Source organism: Rhamphochromis sp. 'chilingali' (assembly GCF_963969265.1).
Source record: "Rhamphochromis sp. 'chilingali' genome assembly, chromosome: 3".
Lineage (NCBI taxonomy): Eukaryota > Metazoa > Chordata > Actinopteri > Cichliformes > Cichlidae > Rhamphochromis > Rhamphochromis sp. 'chilingali'.
This window is the reverse complement of record NC_137931.1, coordinates 21,268,889-21,291,828: the sequence shown is the minus strand read 5'-3', so window position 1 is coordinate 21,291,828 and position 22,940 is coordinate 21,268,889. Positions and strand designations below refer to the sequence as shown.

The 22,940-nt window shown below is 40.6% G+C and overlaps 1 protein-coding gene across 2 annotated transcripts in view; it reads right to left on the bottom strand.

Annotated features, from left to right (window-relative positions):
- The window catches only part of ahr2 (aryl hydrocarbon receptor 2), a 94,965-nt gene extending 74,801 nt beyond the window's left edge, over positions 1 to 20,164 (bottom strand). Inside the window, exons 1-2 of one of the 2 annotated variants that reach the window (XM_080878939.1) lie at positions 19,691 to 20,164; positions 1,379 to 1,566 (exon numbers count right to left, since the gene is read on the bottom strand). In XM_080878939.1, the coding sequence (XP_080735065.1) occupies positions 1,379 to 1,566; positions 19,691 to 19,749 (247 nt within the window). In that variant the 5' untranslated portion in view covers positions 19,750 to 20,164. The remainder of the gene's footprint in view (positions 1 to 1,378; positions 1,567 to 19,690) is intronic. The other variant, XM_080878940.1, reaches the window with a different exon arrangement.
- Positions 20,165 to 22,940: the final 2,776 nt, after the last annotated feature.

The window sequence follows — 22,940 nt, the reverse complement described above, 5'->3', positions numbered from 1 at the left end:
CTTACGCATGAGCATGTGCTGTCAATCTACGTAGTGTAATTTTGCTGTAATATGCAGTAGTTTGCTGCAAAGTTTGTGTATTTTTTCTTTTTTTTCCTGATGCCTATAGTTTCACATTTATCATCTTGATTTTCTCAGTTCCAGCAGTTACATCGTACCGAGCGTCAAATGAACCCTTCCCATTTCATTTTTGTGTCTGAACACTCTTTACCCTAAATCACGCCCACAGGTTCTTGCAGCACTTTTTCAGAGTCAGTGAGGTTTCAATGGAAGAGTACAACCATTTGTTGTTCAGGTCTTGAAATGGTGAGATGTTTTTATTCATTAACTGTTTGGAAAAACGTATCAAGAGTGGTGAAAATGACTGAATGAAAGCGATAGAAGAAGACATGCAAACATCATCGGACTTCGGTCCAACTTCAAGTTCATGGTCTACTGTTAAAAAGGGAGTTTTTGGGTTCAGTGACTCAAGATTTTCTACAGTCAATTAAATAACTGTGGTTATGACTTGTTGCTGTAATCAGGCCCTACTTTGTTATTAGATTTAGCCATTTATTGTACCAAACCGGTACCATGGACGATATCTTAGTGCTTCACAATGATGTCTTCCTCTCTTGTATATATGGATGGATGTTAATTATTTCCACTGTTTCAGGGCCCCCAAAAATTCTTCCTTTTGTGTCCTGTCCTGGCCTTTTCTGGCTCTTCATCACAACGTGTCTGAACACTGATCTGGCACAAAATCGCTGTGACACATCCATCAATAAATGCTGACTTATTTGCAGATTTACAGCCACTATATTTGTACACCCACTGAAACATCCCAACCCAACAAAACAAGTGTAATCTCCAGAGTTACATATGACCACATCTAATAATTACATCTAATTAGCCAGCTCAGTATTGCACTGACTTTACATCAAGCTCGGATAAGCACAGCTTTCCCAACATTGCTGCTATTAAACATAAATGTTGGATTCAAAATGATGCTGACTTGCTTCATCTTGCAGCTCGATTAGTTTCTGGATTAAGTCCCATTGAACAGCTGACTCCATGGTAAAGGCATACACCATTAAACATTTCAACACAGCACAAATCTGATGCCATCGCATTAACATAAAAGCCTGAAGCATCTCGTGGCATTTCAAAATAGCGCATCTGGGGAAAAAAAGTTGTTGTTTTTTTTTAAAACCATCACGTACTCGTATATTGTTACGTGTCTGAAGCAGTGACACAGCATCCTTTCACTCACTAGGTGCCAAACATTGCGCAAAGACTTATATATATAATATATATCCTGTCATATCTGAAACAAATCCTACAAACTCTGATTTGAAGGATTGCATTTGTCAGACATGGGAGTTGATCAAAGACTTACCGTTGAAGTAGCCCTTGACCTTCAGGTACCCAACGCTGAGGCGGAGGACGGACAGCTTGTCCAGCCGGGACCGCACCTCCTCTGTGAAGGGCAGCAGGCTGGTGAGCTTGTCCAGCTCGCCGTTGAGCCTGTCGCGATGGCGTTTGGATGGGTTGGACTTGGCGCCCTCGGGAGGTGGAGGTTTGGGCCTGTGCATACAAAAAGAGACAAAGGGGGTTATTTTAAAAGGACAGGTTGACGACCGAGAAACTCCACATCTCAAGTGACTCTTGGAAAAGGTCGGTTTCTCTTCAGAGTCAAAACGTTGGTTTGAGAATGAGAGAGGTCATGAGAAGCCCAACAAACAAAGTTGGGAGCTGCATGTGTTCTGTATACTGACGTGTGTGTTCGTCAGTATAAGAGCAGCTGGGATAAACTGAGATGACATGCAGACAGAAAAGACACTGCCGAACAAGCATCAGACATCCTTGAGTAAACTCTATGTCTACATTAGGGACCAAATGAAGCATGACTGAGAAGGCAGGAAGGCAACGGCCACTCAGATAACCACTCGTTACAACAAAAGTATGCAGAAGAGCATCTCTGAACGCACAAAACACACTGAACCTTGAAACTGAAGAGCACAGAGGGTGTGTCAGCCAAGAACAGGAAACTGAGGCTACAATTCAGACAGGCTTACAAAACCGAACAACAGAAAGCTGCATTATGCTGCCTGGTGATGAGTTTCAGTTTCAGATTGCAGGGTCAGACTTTGGCATAAACAACTTAAATAATCATGGATACATCCGGCCTTGTATTAATAGTTCAAGCAGGATAGCAGCAGGATAACGCACCACGTCACAGAACTCAAAAGTTCACTGCACTCAAACGGCCTCCACAGTTACCAGATCTCAGTCCAATAGAGCACCTTTGGGACATTGTGGAAAAGCACATTCACATCATGTGTAACAGTGTGATGCTGTCATGTCAATATGGACATAAATCTGTGAGGAATGTTTCCATCACCTTTTTGAATCTGTGACATGAAGAACTAAGACTGTTCTGAAGGCAAAAAGTGGATCCCACCAATATCCTCGTGTTAGTGTTGTTCCTGGATCATCATAATTAATGTTGGTCCAGGTTCAACATTGCAACTGACCAGTCATTGTTGTTGTGACGTCACAGTTCTGCAAAAGGAAAACACCATCACACCAAACCCAAACCCCATAACCATAACCCTAACTACAGCCCCGTAACCCTAACCACGATCCACATCCTAACCCCCAACTCTAACCCCAACCCTAACCACCCCCCTTTTGGGGGATTTTTTTTCCCTAAGTGGACATTGGCAGATTTTTTCCACATAACTAAACTATGACATCATAGCAATATGAACCTGGGCCAACACAAGTGAAGTGAAGACACGGTGCAGACCTCACAGCGAGCTGAAATCCACTAAAAATCAAACCTCACAATGGATTTGTGAATTCTTTTACTCACATCAAATAAAATCAACTAAACAAGCACTCAACTAATCAACTCATAGATCAACAAAATCCACATTAAGAAAGAAAACACATTTTCTAGAGCATTCAGAATAGTCTCAGGTCCACCTTGTCTCAGGCTGTTGACAAGGTGACCAAAACACTCTGTTCCATGTTTTCCAGATTCTCAGTTCACTCGAATTGTTTGTACTAAGCAAAAGAAATTCCAAGGACGTAAGGGAAAACATCCTAAAATAAATGTGTTTGTATGGCATTTTCCCATCATGAGCTTCCAGAACTGTTCAGAAGTACTTGTTGAAAAACTTATTATACAGCATCAGAAATACTGCAATTCCTCTGTTTTACATCATTTGAATAGAGAAGAGGTGATTCAAAGGGGCAGCTATTCTATCAAATGGAAGAAATCCATGAGCTGAAATTGAGTTTGCGTGCTGGATTATGGGTCAGGTATCACACACTGATCAGTTCAGCGCGGTTGTTTTCCTTCAGAGCTGCTGACAGTTGGCTGAGTGGAAAAATAACAAAGCCCCGACCACCTCTGCTCTCCAGAGTCTAATCTGCTCCATCCACTCTTTCCATGGGAACCAGGTGAGCCGAAGAGTGATGTAACCTGTTGCCAGACTTGTTTACCAAGCGTGTGTGCTCAGCCCTGTTCAGTAAGCTCGCTTGCTTTGGGACAGCGACAGCGATCAAAGATGATCCACTTTAGTGCGAGTGTGACAGTTTCGAGGCTGAGGAGGTTTATATACTTTCAATGTGACAGGAAATGGAGAGCTTCCTTCCTAAATGAGGTTTCTTCCATTTCAAAAGGTCAATTTTATTTACAGAAAACATGAAACCAAAAGGTGCAGACTTCACACACTCTGAATAAACTACAGCATCAGGTCATGAAAAGCAGGTGTAACTCTGTATAAAGATGTTTGCCTAATACAGGGCTTCATCAGACTTATCTATTATGATAGGGGGAAGATTTTAAATCAGATCTGCACAAATCCAAGACTGCACAGCTGAAATCTAGACTGACCACACTCCTCTTTGGCTGCACATCCATACACAGACATTAGCAGCTTCAGTCTAAAGCTGGGCAATGTATCTACTATAACAAACTCCTTTTAATGATGCGACTGCCCCCATCACTGCCATCACGTGATTTACCAGTGCTCGTGAATTATGGCCATACTGGAGGTACAATGGACAGTGGTTACTTGTTTAAGGGTGAACAGCCCAGGGACCCTGTTTCACTTCCCATTTGGATCTTTTCTTTTATTTGCACCTAGTTTCATTTTTCACTTCTGGTTACTGCTTAAATTTTGGGACCAAAGGTTGCTTGGTTATGGTTGGGGAAGGACTGCGGTTTGGGTTAAAATGTGCAAATTAGCAAAGGCAACCCCAGCTGTTGACAAATGAAGTGCTGGAAGTGACGATCACCTTCACCGCCATAGGTGTCGGTGGCTGCTCACTCAGTCGTCACTACGAAAGCATAACATGCAAGAGAGCCAATAAACACAAGCTGAAGGTTTAAACCGATGTTTCGGATCACTTAACTACTGTCTGCATCAGTGCAGAAAGTTCTTTCAGCATTGAAAAGTTGCTGTCTGTATTTACTTAAGAGACGCCGTGTGAATTTTGAAACTGAAAGGCGTGAACAGAGGTATTAGTCTTTACTGCTTTCTTTTGAGAGCGTGAAAAAATATTTAGCTGAATCATGTGAGCCTGAGTTTCAGTCACAGGTCTCGAGACTACTCAGCAACCATCGGTCACAAGAAGAAAATGTGTGATCAAAGATCAGTTGTAAGTGGTTGCTGGAAGTTGATTTCAGTTGTTGTGAAACAGGCCTAGAAGATGGCAGTGACTCCCCGGTAACCACCAGTTGCTAGGGAACAGTGTGTATTCTGTGGTGAGATGGCAAGTGGCTTCTGAAGGTTGCTGGAAGTTGCTAACTACTTGCCGAGTGGTAATGAAACCGTGAAAAGTGTGACAGTGGAGGGCCTTGAGTGCCAAAATGAATTAACTAAATACACAATCAAATAATAAATTAAATGTGTTAATTAATTATAACGGGAAATAAATAATTGTAAAAATGTTTTAAATGAAATGACATTTTATGATTACCTATATATTTAATGAATTATTTCCCGTTTTAATTAATTAATGGGATATTTAATTAATTATTCAGTGATCTATTTATTTAATTAATTTTGGCACTCAAGGCACTTAATATGCAGCACAAACAGACGCTCTTCTGCAGCAAGAAGGCACAACTTTTACTTTGAAGGAGAACATTCCCCGTTTCCGGTTTCTCACTGAGTAAGAATTTGTCAACTCTTTACAGACAGGATTGTATCTTCCAGGCAACCGCAGAAATCTGCTCTTGACTAAACTACTACAACCTGAAAAAAAAAAGATTGTTCCTGACCACTGAAACCAACACATTTCAAAAGGTGCAACTTTTACTTCGAAGGTGAATAATCCATATTTCCAGGTTACCTTGAACTTTTGCAACTTTCACTGCAGACCTGAGAGCAAACTGCAAATGTTTACAGACAAGTCTTCCACGCAGTCACAATGGGAGTTTTGCTACATCATCCTCTTTGCTCAAACGTTCAGGGAATGCACGCTTCTCCCCAGCAACTGTAAATTGCCATGTGGCTGCCGATCAGTCTCTAGGCCTGAGTGAGGCCTGAGGCAACTTACAAAGGGGGGCAATTTAGCCATCAGCAGTTCTTCAGGCTACAAAAGCATCAATTTAATTTCCAAGCTTTTCTAAGCTAATGTTGACTAATTGCTGACAATGACCCCTGAAGAGAACAACTAAAAATCCAACCTGAGTGCTGTACATAGAAATCAGCATACAGGCTGTTAGAAGCAACAGATAGAGCCAGGCGAGGTCTCACTAAGTTATTTTACAATCTGATCGGACATTAGCAATAAAATGCATTTAAATGAAAAAATGTCACCTAACAAAAAAACTTACGTAACACATAACTGCACCCCTTGTGCAATTATGTGTTGTGTCTTTTCAAAGCCTCCACCAACAGAAACACAGATATTTACATGACACAAAACCACAGTTTCTGGTCACTTTGTGCATCTAACAACAAGGCTGTGGCGGGCAAATATTGTGTGTATTCTCTGAGGTAAAATTGCAGTTTCTTCCAGTGGACTCTGATGGAGTGTAACAGTTTCAGTTCCTCATTAGATTAAGCTGTACGGCTGCAGGTAAAGCAGTGAAAAGGCCACAGCAGAATAAGGCTTTACTTTCTGTTATGGTTGGTGCTCCTGTTTCTGATTTTGTAAAACTGTAGCAGCATATATATAGATATAGATATAAGTTCATGAATTTCCAGCTGATTAACTTGTATTTTTAATATCTAACGCTCCTGTTAGCGGACATACTGATGTTTCTGAAGAGGAAGCCTCGCTTTTTTTACCATGCCAACTAAGTAGCTGTGATATCTCACATATCGCTTTCATAGAAAAGGCAGATAATTATCTTCTGTCACCATTCAACCTGCAAATATCAAGACATGATCTTGGGTATGCATACCACTCAGCTGTACATCTAATGGTCTAATGTTTTAACTGAAAGTAGGACAAAGAGGATGACTGTGTGAGAACAACGTAGGGCTAATGCTGAGAGCTTCTCTGAGTATCTGATATGTAACCTTGTGTGATAAAGCTTGGCATCATATTTCATATGAATGCAACTTCCCGACTTCATTAATGTTAAAGTTGGTTTTTAAGGTTCTTTTTCTACTTAAATAGCTGTTTAAACTGTTGCTCCAGCTGCTGTTGTGTCTGGTGATTATCTCTGGGTGTGAGATAATCTTCTTCCCTTGTGACACGTGTTCACTTCTCTATTCCAGAGCCGATCAGAATGCGGGGTGTTTAATTTACAATAAACCCATCAGTCCTGTTGCTCACACTGGCTTGGTAAGGACTTGTGCAAAGTGGTAAACAAACCTTGATGGCTGCAGGTCAGCGCCATTGAAGGCAGGTATCTGTAACTGAACTCCAGCAGCAAACCCGCCCGGCATCTCATCTATAACTCGAACCAGACGTCCAGAGCACAGAGGAGCTTTTCTTTTTCCCTGAGAAGGTGTGACACTGTGGAGCACCTTAAAACTGTCCCTGGAGATTCTTTTGGTTCACTGTGGTTGCTTTTGAGTTTTCTGAGTGACTTTTTTTAAATCGGTTTTTACAGCCCAAATAGGCAAACTTCAATATTCATACTCATTTAAGTATAACACAGCACAGGCGCCAACCACAGACTTCCCTAAAGTCAGACATGTTCTGCGATTAGATACACCTCACTTTTTAAAACTGAGACATGCGTCTGTCTGTTTAACTTCTGCTTTCTACATGAAAAAAGCACATCTAAAAAGAGCTGTATTTTTAGCAAACTTGAGACAGGTTCGCGCCAGACCTCTTTACCCAAAGTTACCTTTTTGGCCACTGCTATGTCGAATTTTGGAGCCAGACATTACAATTTTTGATAAATTGGGTGGAGTGCTGCACATTGCTATAAGAAATAAAAGTTAATCCACTGGAAATGTCTCTGCAGCACTAGAGAAACTGATATATGTTTAGCACAAGGAGCTATTTTTGCACACATCATCTGTATTTCAGCTCAACCGAATTCACAACTGCTAATGGACATACTGATCCTTCTTCAGCGGTCAGTGGTTACATATGTAACCAACACTGCCTTGTTTTTTTCACTCAGACTTTCTGAGAAACAAACTCTAAAGCGGAAGATTTCAGATAGAAGATGAAAGGAGGTCCTGCAGAAATTTTCAATATAAGCTCATCCAACTCATGATCTGTCACAGTTCACAGGTTGCTGTCTTTGGTGAAGTACAGAAATAAAGTTGTGTCCACTGAGGCGTCAAGGAGACTTGCAAACAGTCATATCTGGCAAAAATGAATCTCATTCAGCAATAAGAAATCAAGATGACTGTTTAAAAGGACACAAGTGCTATGCAGCAAAGTAAAACTTCAAGCTATCACATCACTGTCCCCCCGAACAGAGGGAGTAAAATCAGTTCTGTTTGTTAGTGATCTAACATCCAGTTTTCAAGATACTGTGTTCAAGTTTTGTGTGATGGTAATTTTGGTGAAAGTCACACCAAATCTTAAAATAAGTAAAAACTTTATATGAACCCACAATTTTTATGGATCGTCTTAAAACTTCACAGCAATATACCAGGCCTCAGGGGACATAAGTACCTAGGTTAGCTAAGCATTTGACCTTGACTGCCATTGTTAGGGCCCAAGGTCAACTTTGACCTTGGGCCCTAACAATGGCAGTCAAAAACTGATATATTGAGTAATATATCATATGAAAGGGCATGGAGAGAGCTTTACAACACACCATTGTATTTTTTCAATGTGATGCCCTACAGCTTGTGCATCCAGTAGGCACAATCTTCTGTTAACGGCTCTGCTAAATGGCTTGAAATTAACAATGTTCAGTATACAAGGAGAGGGAATTTAAGTAAACTCCAAGTATTGTACATGATGTATATGCTGTGAAAAGCTAAATGACAGATGTGATTTGAGATTTTTTTGAGGTTTTTTTAAACATTAAACGGACAATTCACTAAATGGCACCTGCTAAAAAGCCTCCCTGAGGGAAAATTTAGAAGATCTTCTATTTTAAAACTCAGCTCCACACCTGACACACTGTATAATACTGATGGTCTTTACTTGTCTTTGTCAGGTAGGCATTTTGTGGAAATCACTCAGAGAGAGGCCAGAGATGCAGGTTTCTGACAAATAATGCAATACATGTTCAAAGTATCCTGAATGAAGCCGCCAAAGGTCCACTGTGAAACAGGAAATCCCTGCAAGCCCTCTTTACATCCATGCGTGATTCTCATTTCCCAGTGTGGCACTCAGTGAAAACAAGTTTCAAAGCAGGTCAGTGACAGCAGCTCTGACCTTAAAGTGAGCACTGGGAGAGGCGCTGGAGTTTTGCCCGGGGACACTCGAGGAGAGCATCTGGTTGTTGTGGGAACACAAACCTGCAACCTCCCACTCAAAGGTTGATCTCACACAGACTAGCTGCGCTTCTGCTGCTGCTCAGATTTAAATCTGGTTCAGATGTTCCTGCCGATGACTCCGCCGAGGATTTCAGGTCATGCGAGGCCACTTGAGAAGCCGCCTGCAGAGTGTGGGTGCACCTGAATGACACTGAGCGTGCTCTATGTGTTAAAACTGTGGCGTTCGACCCTTTAACCTCCTGATTTCTGGTCTGAGGTTGCAGAAAAACACAAGCCAACACAAACCGCGTAGAAACACAAAGTACCAAGCAGGAAGTTCGTGGACTGGTTATTAGCTGATATCTCATATGCAAAAAGTAGTAGAATAAAACCACCTGTCACACAGAAAAATTTGATTCAAATTATGAGATGAAAGGACAGAAATCTCTCCCTGTTCGCTACTCACTTTGCTTTGCATTTTCAGCTTCGGCTTCTTTTAAACATCTCTAGGGAACTGCTAGCTTGGTGTCTGAAATGTAAATTAAATGTAAATTGATGGGGTTTTATTTGCTAGACTCTCACTTTACCTGGTGGGGTTAACTTTTATGTTCTTATAGGAAAAAGCAACAACAGGTTAAAGGACTAAAAAGAAAAAACAAGCCAAAAATATACCACAGATCAACCCACGAGTTTCAAGAGAGTATTTCTTTTCTATAAAGCCTTAAAAGCCTGGTTTTGCAGTTCTAAACATATAATTACCGGGCACATGTGCTCAAACACAGACTGAGCAAAGCCATCTGTGATATCTGTGTGACTGTGATTGATGAGATGAAGTGTAACAAAAAAATGACAAACATGACTCTAAAAATAGCAAAACCTGCAGAGCAGTTATTCCTGGACTTCCTGCTCTCACATCTCAAACATACATACACTTGAAGAAAATACGGACTGGGTACATGCTAAAGATACTCATCTGTAACTCAGAAAACTGTCGGTGTGATTACTTTGTTGTGATCTTGTCACACATCTACAAGTTCTCTCTCTCTCTCTATCTCAGCCCTTCAATCAGCTCCCGTAGTAAGGAGTTGACCTCCAGGGCAGTCCCCCGATAACCTCTCGTGTTAAGAAGTCCAACTTTATGTTTACAGGTTGACTCTAATGAACAGCTTTGGTCTCTTTAGCTGAGTTCTCCCTCCTTTACACCTGTAGGCAGGTGAGTTATTTTAACTTTGGCACATATAGGGCCTTGGGGATAGACACGATGCACATCTTCAGCCTCACCTCTGGTGCCAGTGCCCCTTTTTAGATTTAAATTGCGTGTGGACATTGAGGGTTCTGGGGAGGAGCTGACGCCCGATATTGTCTGGCAGAGGTTCTTCTGCGCCATATGCACTGGCTCGCTGGATAACTGGGGCCCGGGCCTCCTCCCTGCCTGCTTCTGTTCCTGGGGGTGGGGCTGTGGCTCCCTACACCCACTATTAGACACTACATGGAGAAACCTTAAAAATACAAGCAGGCTCACACACACAGGTTCGCACAGACACACAGTATCTTGGGCTGCCTCTGCCTCTAAAAATATTTCATATTATTAGCACTCTGTGATGTTTAGTAACATTGTCACTGTTATTTATGCATATTTTGGTCGTTGCTGTGGTTTCTCTTTCTCCCTTTTACTTTCAAACCGTCGTCTTCTATTTTTCTCTCCTTCTGTTACATCGTTTTAATTTCGTTACTTCTTATTTTTTCTTTTGCTTTCTTAAACTTACTCATGTGGCTTTTGTTAAGGCTCAAAGGTAAGGGTCACTCTGATTAAATTTAAATCTAGGTGTGCTAAAGGAGCTGGAGTCGGTGAGCTGGACCGCTCAATCGTGCCTTGTAAAGCATTTTAATGCAATTACCAGATTGATAACCTGGTTCCTGTGAGGCTATATGCACTAACAGATCATGCAAGAAGTCTGTGCATGAGTGTTCATGAGTGAAATTTTAGTTTTTGGTTAGTCTTAAACCTTACTTATTAACATATATCTATAAAGCTAACAAGCTAACTAGAATTAGCTTAGTATTTCAGCCACTCATCCAAATATGGTCACTTCTGGCTCCAGAAAAGCTACATGACAGCGCACTCCAAAAACCGAGAGGCTGAAAACTCTCTTTGTCATCTGTCTCCTTGCAGGCTCTGATTGGCTGTTGTTAAAGTTTACCAATGTGTGGAATTGCAAAACCCTCTCATTAACAGCACAACTACACAAACATGCGCACCAAAGTCCCACAGCAGGTTTGCACTTCACATGTCATGACAGGTTAATTGGAGATTACCTTGCCCAAAACTCCCCAAACTCTGGGCGCATCTTAACCCATGATAAAAATGTTTTAGACCGAGGCCGTTTGAAAACACCAACAAAGTCCCAGAAAACTGAAACAGATACTGAGCTCGCAGCAATGGTGCTACTTTGTAGTCATGTACTGTTTACAAGGAAACCTGCAGTGAGCTTAGATTGAAGAAGTTATTTAGATGAGTGATGGAACATTTCTCTCACTGATGAACAGGATCAACTTTCTAGGATTTCCTTATCTGGATACCTGAGCATGCATCAACAGATCGACATGATCCACTAATTATACTAACAAACCATCACATCCCAACTGACCCAGTGCTTTAACTACAGCATAGCAGCTAGAAAGTTTTCTTCTTGCTCTTGAGTCAAAAACAGATCAAAATGACAAAGTCATGACTGAAATTCATTACAAGTACAAAAGTATTGCACTGCACAGGTGTAGAAACCAAGCAGCTAGCCATGCAGTCTGCCTTTACAAACATTTGTGAAAGAAGGGATCATTCTAAAGAGCTCAATGAATTTGAGTGCGATGCTGTAACAGCATGCCAGTGTTGCAACAATTTAGTTTATGTAATATTTCCCTACTTATTATTAAACCCACCATCAACGTTATTGCAAAGCAGAAGTTTTTAGAACCACAGCCACTTAGACCACATGCCATTATAGAGCAGAGTGTGCGAGTGCTGAGCTGCATCATGCATAAAACTCTCCAAAACCTCCTCTGGCATTAACATCAGCGCAAAGTCTGTGCACCAGGAGCATGGCTTTCTTTTACCAAGCAGCCCCTACAGGTGTAATGTGCACATAAGTGAATGTTTTTTTCCACATAGTGTTCTTTTTACATGTTTACTTATAAAAGACTAAACTGCATTTCAACAATAAGAGCAGGCTACTATGAATTATGTTAAATTCAGACTCAATGAAACTGTGCTGAGACAAGGCTTTAGTGTCTGTTTATGTCTGAGTTACATCATGTTTGCACCAGTTCTGCTTTTATGCAATAATTTCATCTCGTAGGCTTTTAACCATAGATTTGTCTATTGTGTGTTTTAAACAAGTTAAATAAGGTGGGGTTGAATTGCTGTGTGATTGCCGTCTATACACCATTATACATAAATAAATACTGCATATTTGCTTGCTAGAGGCTGGACTCAAGATTAAAGTTGACAAATTTCCTTTAGCAATATAAAAGAAAACATGACATCAAATATTAATCATAAGCCATGGTCATTTCAAGAAAAAAAAAATCAGTCAGCAGCTCCCACCTGACCCCTCACAATCAGCTGATTTTAACCTTTGAAACATTACACAGAGCTCAAATCTGACTATGTTAGAAAACCACTGTGACCCAGAAGGAACTGCAGCAAGATGAGTGTGGTATCAAAATGTAGGTAAAAGGGAGACCTTTCATATGCTGTAACTTGTTTTGAGCCACCGCCTATCCCACATGTTTACCCAAACTATAGCTTTTGTATTTTTCTCCAGTGACTTATGAGAAAACTGTTCAAACGTCCAGGGTAAAGGTGCTTGTCTTTTAGCCCTGAATATGGATATGAGGTCTCAAGACTCCCTTTTTTCCCCCAACAAAGTTGAGAAAACCTTCCCCCATCCTTTCAAAGTCTCAGGGCCTTCAACTTGGAAAATATTCATAGCGTGAAGCTAAAATTTAACATGGATATTGTGCTTTTTTAAACAAAAACAAAAAAATCAGCTGATTATGAGAAAGTCAAGCGGCAGCTTTGCTCAGCTATGACTGATTTCATGTGGACTGACCTTAAAGTGAGTGCAGCATGACTTCACTGTGTTACTGTTTAAAAAAAACAACTATCTATATCTAGAAATGACATTAGGAACCAAACAGCCTGCATCTCTAAACTTTGCTGTGATCTTAGACGTTAATTTTGTAAACACGCTTGCAGTCTAAAATGTGAAATACAGCAAGGGGGTGCAGGAAAAGTGACTTTGCTGTAACTATTAAAAGCCTGCAGCCTCTGTGGGAATGGCTGTAGGCTGAATGGATGAGCTGTAAGTGTAACACGTATGTGTAAAGCACGGCCCCTGATGAAGCCCTGCTTGGCTAACCCTGCTGTAAATAAGACATCTGCTTCCAATAATACTCCAAAACACGACATATCTGAAATCGAGGCGAGATGGCTATCGCTGCATTCCTCACAGCACAGCTCCCTGCAAGAACAATGAGCGGCCAGTGTTGTTGCCGCTCGCTTTATCTGCCAGATCTGTCCTGGAAGGGGCGTGGACTGTAAATATGAGTGTGTGTTACGTGTGTTTGTGTCTGAGAGAGAGAGAGAGAGAGAGAGAGAGCGGGGGGGTCAGGAGGGGGTGTGCTGGACTCAGAGAAACACTCCCCTGCATTCACACAAAGGCACTTTTGTCTCAGACGCGCCAACGACACCTTTTCAGAACAATAGAAACTAAAGATGATTTTGGCGCCTGTTCCCTGCTGGAATTAAGACACCAGAGCCAATATCATACCTGCAATTTAACACCTGTTTCACAACCCAAGTATGAAAGAGCTCAGTGAAAGAAGCACCCGAGTTGATCTGGAGTTGTTTGCCAAGTTCAGTGTCTGTTCATAGTTTTCTTTTGGGGTCATTTCTTGTGTTTCTTAGTACTTTTCCAGCATCTTCCCTATCTGCCCCAACCTCTCCTTGTCTTTGTTCCTACTACTGCAGTTAAAATTGAGGAAAAATCTTCAACATAAAGATGTCCTTGTTCTTAAGTACGTGCAGGATTTATTAACCCCCATGGGCTATGTTAGTTACTCTGATGTCTCAGTTCGCCTTTGCTGGTTGACAGTCTCCACACTGAGACCAGAACTGTGACTTTAACTGTGAAACATTAATTTAGTGAAAGGCTGTTATGATTGTTTACTGTAGTTTTAGTCCTTGGTTTGTCACTAATAGTGTTATTTATTTTAGATATTCTGCTCTTTTTTGTTCTTCCCAGGGATTTTATTTTTTAGAAACTGATCGATATATTAGCAGGGCTGATATGTAAGCCCATATTAGTTATTAACGATTTACCTGTATCAGCATTCATAACGGAAATTAAATGAAAATTTAAAAGGCAAAAAAAGACAAGAGAAACATCCTTTAGGCATGTTATGAATGTTCATGTTATGTAGTTTTGGCATTGCACAACTTCCCTGTTGGGCGCACGTGTTTGGAACGCTACAAACAACCAGCTGACGAGAGCAAAGTTGAGAAAAGCATGAACAAATTTTTTTAAACAACATTAGAAATGTGAGGGAGATCTGTTTATGTTTCATGTGTCTGAAAGACAAAAAAATATCGGCCGATATATCAGGTTTTTATGATAATCAAATATCGATATTGGTCTCAAAAAACTTCAATTGGGCTGTAACTTTTTAAAAAATTGAAATAGTTTTTTCTAGTTTATCTCTATGAAGCGGTTTGTAACTTTATAGTACTTTATAAACTTATGCCATTATAACCACACAGTTGTTTTTAAATTATTCCAGGCCTAAACTGACATCCCGACAGGCTTAAGCACAGGATAATTTGGCATTTTTAAGACTTTTTGTTAGGCACAAGCTACAGCTGTTAAGGATATTTTCCCACCGTTCCAGGAAAAATAAAAAATACAAATCTGGAACTTTTAGAGACTTTCAGTTCTTCATCACACTCATCACACTGTTTTTAACAATTATTTAATGCAACACAACACATCGCATACTCATAAGAAATGAAGTGGGACTTTCTCAAATTACCTGCTCCAAAAGTCCCATTAATCCAAATGTTGGCTTTATTAGCCAACATAAATATGCCTATATGCTTTTACTCCAAGGACTCAGTGGCATCATGATGTTTTGACCTTGATATGACAACCAGGAAGTGAAAGTTGGGACGTTCGTGTTCGTCACATGTCAGTCCTAAGAAGAAACAGTGCCTCTGCTGAAAGCTGGCCCATCGCATAGAGCACCAAAACAAAACCTTAGCAGCAACATCTAACCATTTTATTCCCATGTGAGTTCAGTCTCAGAGCAGTTAGCAGAATCCTTAATATCCTTAGCTTGTTTACACTGTTTTTTTTTACAACATGAACCACAAACCATGCTGCTGTAGAGAAGGTAAACAGACTGGTATTTACATTGTGCTCTCCTACTTAATTTTTAGTGCTCAAAGCACTCTCTCACATGCCTCTTTCACACAAGTGCTTTTTAACTTAAAATTCACACACTCGTACTCAAATGGATGCATCAAAGGCAGCTCAGGGATCAGTATTTTACCCAAACATACTTCAACATGCAGGCTAGAGGAGCCAGGGATCAAACCAGCAACGTTCTCATTGGTAAATGACCCACTCCACCTCTTGAGTCACAGCCACCCAAAACTTTACACCCCATCCACTACTAACCAGGGTCGACTCTGCTTAGAGATCGGCAGGTTCAGGGTGGTATGGCTGTAATCCAAAGACCCCCTTCTAAAGGTTCTTTCCTGGACTTTCAGGGTTTAAAAGGAACCATGGTGCTAAAGAGGACCAGTCTGAATTATCTTAGTGCACTTTTGACAATTTAAAATCAACAGTGGTGCTATAGAGAACCAATCTAAAGGATTTTTAAGGGTTTAAAATGAACCATGGTGCTACCTCCTAAAGTTTCATTATTGTACTACTATGAGAATAACCATAAATAATAGGTTCTTTACTGGATATTTCAGGGTATTAAGGGACTGAAATGCTACAGAAAAAAACTTTTTAAAGGTTTTTAATGACCCACGGTGCTACAGAGAACCTCTTGAAGGTTCTTCATTGCTCTTTAAAGAGTTTAAAATGGGTCATCGTTCATTGGAGAACCCCTCAAGAATGCTTTGGTGTTTTCCCGTCCTGCAGCGAGAGAGCCGGATGTGACACTAGTATGTCCCAGTGGCAGCCAGCGGTACTGCAATGAAAGAAATTCCCAAGTGAGGCTATTATGCTGAATTTGGAATGCCTTAGTTTTACATTCACAAGGCAATTTGTAAAGTCCAGGAAAGTTTTTTTTTTTTTGCTTTGACGCACCTAAAAAGTAACCGTTATTCAACTGAATTGGCACCACTTTGAAGTCCAGTATCCAGCTGCAATAAAACATCTGTGGGAAGGAGTCAAGTAGCCTCCTCCAACACCTCTGGGACGGAGTTTAACCCCAAAACGGAGCAGGCCCTCGTTTCCTAACATCACTGCAAGTTTCTGCAGCCGGCTCCAAAATGTGGAGGCTGATACGTCAAGAACGCCTGCAAGCATTTCTCATGCAGATGTCCAAATACTTCTGGCTACTCGTTGTGCAATTCAACCTTCTTGTTATTGTTTTACAACTTTGTACAATCCATCCGCCGTCTCTTTGTCTCTGTCACACATGGACATTACCATAAATTTAAATGCTTCCCTTGTACAATACAGTGTAAACATAAAGGTACACTGCCGCAGGGCAGGCTGCTGTAACGCCGCCTCCAGACCTCTCTGTGGGCTTAACTGACTCTCACACTCACAACTCCCTCACTCAACACTGTTTCCTGAAAGAAAAAAGAAAAGAAAGACAAACTTTTCCTAAAAACTGAACATGGCAGACTTACGTAACCCTTTGCGTGACACTGAACTATGTTAATTTGAGTGGAGGGAGGGAGGGAAAAAACAAACTCCCCTAAAACACATAGAGAGAGAAGGAAAAAGACAGGAAAAAAGTATGTTGTGGCAGTCGGAGGAGGAGGAGGAGAAAAAACAGAGCGAGTCTCAGATTACGCCATCCTCCCTCCCTCCCTCCTCCCTCGTGGAAACATTGCGTGAGAGCGCTCTACGTCCTGATTATGATTAATGCAGGTAGTGCCACACACATACGCACACATACACTGAAACCGCGGTTCTGGCTGGGTTCTGCCGTGGGTCCCTGCTCAGGCCTGTGGTTCTGTACGGGGCAGTTAACACTCCGTCTGGCTTGTTAAAGCTAAAAATCACAAACTGGTAAAAATCACAGTGAGGAGGCCAGCGTGGCTGAGAGCAAAGGGTTCTTTATGGCACAGCAAAGGGTCTCGAACAATATATATCCCCAGGACGCTTTAGAGAACCCTTCTAAAAGTTCTTTATAGCACTTTTAATGGATTAAAATGTCCATGCTGTTATGGAGAACCTTTCTAAAGGTTCTGTGCTGCACTTTCAAGAGTTTAAAACAAGCACTTTGATACAGAGAACCCTTCTACAAGGTCCTTAAAGCACTTTTAAGGGTGTAAATGATCAACGGGGCTATATAGAATCTACAAAGAACCCTCTAAAGGTTCTCTCCTGCATGTTTAAGTGTTGGAAATTAACACTGATTCTATAGAGAACCAATCTAAAGTTCTTTCCTCGATTTTCAGTGTTTCGAATTAACTATGTCCCCCCTGGAGAATCCCTCTGAAAGTTCTTCACGGGAGTTGTTTAAACTGAACCATGGTGCTATACAGAACTTCTTTAAAGGCTCTTTACAGCACTTTAAATATGGTGATAGAAGGTTATAGAAGATCCTCTACAAAGGCAACAACATAACTAAGGATATCAGCTGAAATGCAACAGGATGTTATGGTGCCCCATGATGCCTTAGAGGACTCCCATACAGTGGCCCATGGTGCTACTAAGTCTTAACAGTATGGTTAAGGGTCTATTATTAACTTACTGAGCATTGTTCTCTGGAGAGCCTGCAGAGCAGCGTAATGTGTCCAAGACTCAAATACAGTGCTTTATAAAAACTCTCCAAAGTTATTTACACCCCTATGAGAGGTCTGATGAGGATACTTCAGGATGGTGTTTTCGAGAACCTCTAGAAAAGCACCTTGAATAATATAAGTAGAACAATTAGAGCCTGGTGCTTTATACAACCTCTAAAGGGTTCTTTCCCAAAGGGTCTAAAATAGACTTACATACTTGTGGTGACTTTGGAAACAGCAACACCATCTACTTGATCCTTTAGACATCCTCACTCCTATACAGTATCTTCCATCCATCAGCACCACAGGGGGCCTCTAAAGGATCTTTGAAGCAGATTTATTAATGTTTTTTAAACTATGTGGCCATTGCGTACCAGAGTACTGGATTACAATCAGAAGGTCGATGGTTAGAGTCCCAGCTCCTCCAGTCTACAGAAATCACATGAGCACCAGTTGGTTTAAGTGTCAATGAAGAGATTTTTTTCCCACTAGTTTACATCCAGTTTGAATTGTTGTTTCTTTAAGAACATTCTAGTTCAGTGGCAAGAGAAAAGTCCACTTCTAGTGGTTTATTCACAGCAAAATTCATGAGCAATAAGCCTATCATTAGTAATATCTCTATTTTTTTCACTTTAGAGGGCTGGGCAATCTGAGGGCTCTGTTCTTCTGTTTTTGCGCAAAGAATAACTTTGTGGTTCCCAAACTGAAGACCTCAGGGACCTGCAGCAGCGCTCGAAGGGCTTCTAACAAGTCCTGAAACATCATCTCTGACGAAGCACAGAAGAACAAAGATTCACTGTGCTTGGCTTCCCTACAAAAACGGGATAATGAAATGAGCAAAACTCCGTCCAAAAATGGTTCCTTCTCTATGCAGAGGTAGTTTTCAAATTGCGCCGTTGGGGGGGGGGGGGGGGGGGGGGGGGGTTTCTGAGGCGTCCTGATTGGGGAATCAAGAGGGAAACAAAGATACTATACATATATTAAAATCATAAGTAGAATCACAGGAAGGTGGTACGATGAGATTTCTGATGTGGGGTTTCAGTCTTTACGGTGTCAACCTCCCCGCCTACAGGGCACACTCAAACAAAAACTCAAAAGATAAATCCCAGTTCAGCACCATCCACTTCTGAGGAGTCCTTTAAGGAGTTTTTAAAGGCCACAGATCAGTCTGGGAAGGCCAGCTGTCCTAGATGGTATAATTAGATTTAAATGATACTGAAGCAACAGTTAACTTTATTCTCCACGCAGTGCTGCTGGACCTCAGCACTTCACATTACCTCGCGGTGGCTGGCCAGCATTGCATAACCACTGCAGGGGAAAATAGACTTTATAGCCTTATGGATTCAACAAGCCAGCTACTATTGCACACACACACATAGAGGGCACAAACACGCTTATTACAATGTAACGCAGGCTATAATACAGGAGTAGTGCAGGGATGTTTGCACAGCTGCACCTAAAAAAAAGGAAAAAGAGATCCCTGGTGTTAGAAAGCTTCACTGTGACATGTATGCGTGCTTTGGGGAGAAAAACACACAGATTGTTGCTCAATATAAACATTAAAAGCCACCAAAGCGAGGTGTTTTAACAGGATTACACGTCCTAGCTTCTATGGAAGGTCAAAGGGACTGCCCGTACTGGCACAACTGTAGTATTACATTAGTAAACAGTAAAAAGCGTTATAAAGCTGGTATAAACCACAACACGGAGCTCATAAAGTGCAATAAAACGTCTGTCTTTAGCTCTCCGGTCACCTCAGACACCTCAGAGTGCTCGGAGGTTTTGCTTTGCGGTGTTTGGGGAGTTGACTTACATTTTCTGGACGGGCTTCTTCCGTTTCTTCGCGGCGTAAAGCGCCGTATTCGGCAGCATGTTGAATTCAGAAGAAACAAAGTGAGCTACAAGTGGCTTTATCCCGGCTTTATGTGCGCGTTAACAGGTCCGGGCGTGTTCAGAAGACTCGCATGCCCTCGAAAAAACTGAAAAGGAGACGATTAGAAATCCCCCCCCTCCTCTCGGTCCTCGACAGCTTCGCGTCCCGAGTGCCTCTCAGCCGAAAAAAAAAACCTTTTTGTTGTCTTTAATCGAAACAAGCCTCTGGTAGAAGTTCAAAACTACCACAACTTTTTATTTCCACGACGTGTAGGCCTCCTCGTCCGAGATACGGGCGAGTAAAGCGACTTTTAGTCGTTAAAAGAGTGAAAAGTCCTCGGAGTAGTTTTATGTAAGTCCTCGGGCTGCGCGTCACCTCCGTAGTGATTTGACAGGGCCGCTCAGCCGCCGCGCGCTCCCGTGGCGGTGAGTGTGAATGTGTGTGTGTGTGTGTGTGTGTCACTGTAATGAGAGAGCAGAATATTTAAGGTGGTCCAAATGTGGGCCAACTGAAATACACACCGCAGCCGAGGAATGGTTAGGAAACCGCATTCCAACCGGGAAGACCTTAAGGACTGTTTTTTTTTATTGTAACGCTTGTATAAGGCGTTTACTAACAAAATAAATAAAAAGTTAGTCTTTAAATAATATTTATGCTCATAATTACAATTACAGTTATTGAAAAGCTATATATGTTAATATATGTATATATATATATGTATAGAGAGAGAGAGAGAAATATTTTCTGATATTTGCATTTATGTACAAATTCTTCAATACTGTTAACATTTTTATGAAGCCCAACAGACAAAATAAAATTTAATATTTACTTATATTATGTAAACTTATGATGTAATACTTAAAAGTTGATACTATAATCTATACTTACTTTACACTTACATTATGTTCACTTAAAAGTACACTTACATTATATAAATTTATGTAAGATTATAAAGGAATACATCTAAATTAATACTATAGCATATTCTTCCATTTTGCTTACATTTTGTGGACTTAAATGTATACTTACATTAAATTTTAATAAATTGTTCAGTATTGCAAATGCTCCATACATTCCAGTAAATAAATAACTTAGAAATTACATCAAACAGTAATATTACTGAGAAAAATACATATACGTGGCCATATAAATAATGCATTTGTTTTGCCTATAAGCATTACAACTAGTTATAAATTTATTAAAATTTTTCCTATAGGCACTAGTATATCTTTAACGATCATATTGGTTAAATAAACAGAATTTAAAAGTTCTAAAATTATTTGAACTCATTACTCTAATGTCTAACATAATTTCATAAAGAAAGTCATATTTAAAAATTCAATCAATGTAAACACAAATGAAATTAAAAATATCAATGGATTATAAATCTTAAAACGTACAAAAAATTAAATACAAATTAATTTAAAAAAATTAAACAACTATTATACTTTACATTTAGTCATGTATTTTTTGTTTATTTCTTATTTCTGGCATGTACAACATTTCCTATAGTGGAGTCCATTGATGGTAGAAGTAGGACAGGATCCTTCAGATACTAGACGCTGGTGGGGGCAGAGATGGAGCAAGTAGAGACTTGGACGAGGATCTCCATCTGGCCAGGATGAAGTGGAGTTTGGAGTCTGAATGGCAGGATAACAGAAGATAGCTGATATTTAAAGAGCACAGAAGTGACTGATTGGCTTGCAAAAAGTGGGCAAGAAAAGGATTGGGTCAGAATCTGACAGTGTGGCAAAGTGTAAGTGGTGTAAAGGACAGACTGGTGTCCCAAACACCCAGGAATGCAGGTATATGAATGAATGCATATCTGTTTCATTGAACATACACATAAGCTTCATAACAAGGATGTAAAACCCATTTTGATCACCAGTGGGCCGAACAAATATGAACCATAGGTCCACATTCAGTCTTCAGAGAAAGAGAGTTTCCACAGGACTCACTACAGTCTTATGGAAAACTAAGTACACCTCATAATTCAGTAGCTCGTAAAACCACCTTTAGCAGAAACAACTTGAAGCAGTTGTTTTCTGTATGACTATCAGTCTCTCACATCACTGTGGGGGAATTTTGGCCCACTCCTCTTTACAATGTTGCATCAGTTCATTGATGTTTGTGGGCGTTTGTTTAATTACACCTCCCTTAAGGTCTTGGCAAATGAGGTCAAGGTTTAGACTTTGACTCTGCCATTGCAGCACCTTGTTTCTTTTTCAGACATTTAGTTGTAGATGTTATTGCAGTGTCTGGAACCCAGTTTCGGCCAAACTTTAGCTGTCAGACAGACGGCATCACATTTGACTCTAGAATATTTTGGTATACAGAGGAGTTCATGGTCGACTCGGTGACTGCAAGGTGCCCACGTTGTGTGACTGCAAAACAAGCCCCTCCACCACCGTGCTGACAGCTGGCATGAAGTGTTTGTGCTGATATACTGTGTTTGGCTTTGTGCATTATGGCCACACATCCCCACTCTGGTGTCATCTGTCCAAAGCACATTGCTCCTGAAGTCTTGTGGTTTGTAGCACAGCTTTGCATCAACCTAAGCTGTGCGGTTGTGTTTGTTTTACAAAGAAGCAGCTTTCTCCTGGAAGTGATGAAAGCATCATGCGACTGTAACATTTACCCTGCTACCCGAGGACTATTGAGTCCGAGATATAGCTCTTGGATTTTTTGCAGTTTCTGAGCATTGCACGATTGGTCTGGACCTTAGGGTGAATTTGCTGGCACATCCACTCTGGGAAGACTGTGGCATTTTTCATAGGACTGTGAAGAATCCTATGAAGATGTCATTTTTTCCACATTGTTGGACTTCCACCCTTTTTTAATTGCAAGCATGTACTATTCTGAAATATATGAACCATTCAAAAGATGATTAATAGTGCAAAATATTCTGAAGGAATATTTCATCCACAATGAAATTTATAGACTCCACTAAATCTTCAAAAGCACAAAAACTGAATTAAATAACCAAATTTTATGTCTATCTGTCTATTCTATTAAAAATTTCAAAATATTTTTTAGATTTTATTGGAAAAAACATTTGATCAGAAAAATGAAAAACAACCATAACAAAAAACACACCAACACGTGTCCCCTTGTCTTTTAGTCTTGAAGAGCTTTGAGCGGTCAGTGAGACTAGAAATGATATATTTAAATCCCAGGAGGGAACATCAGT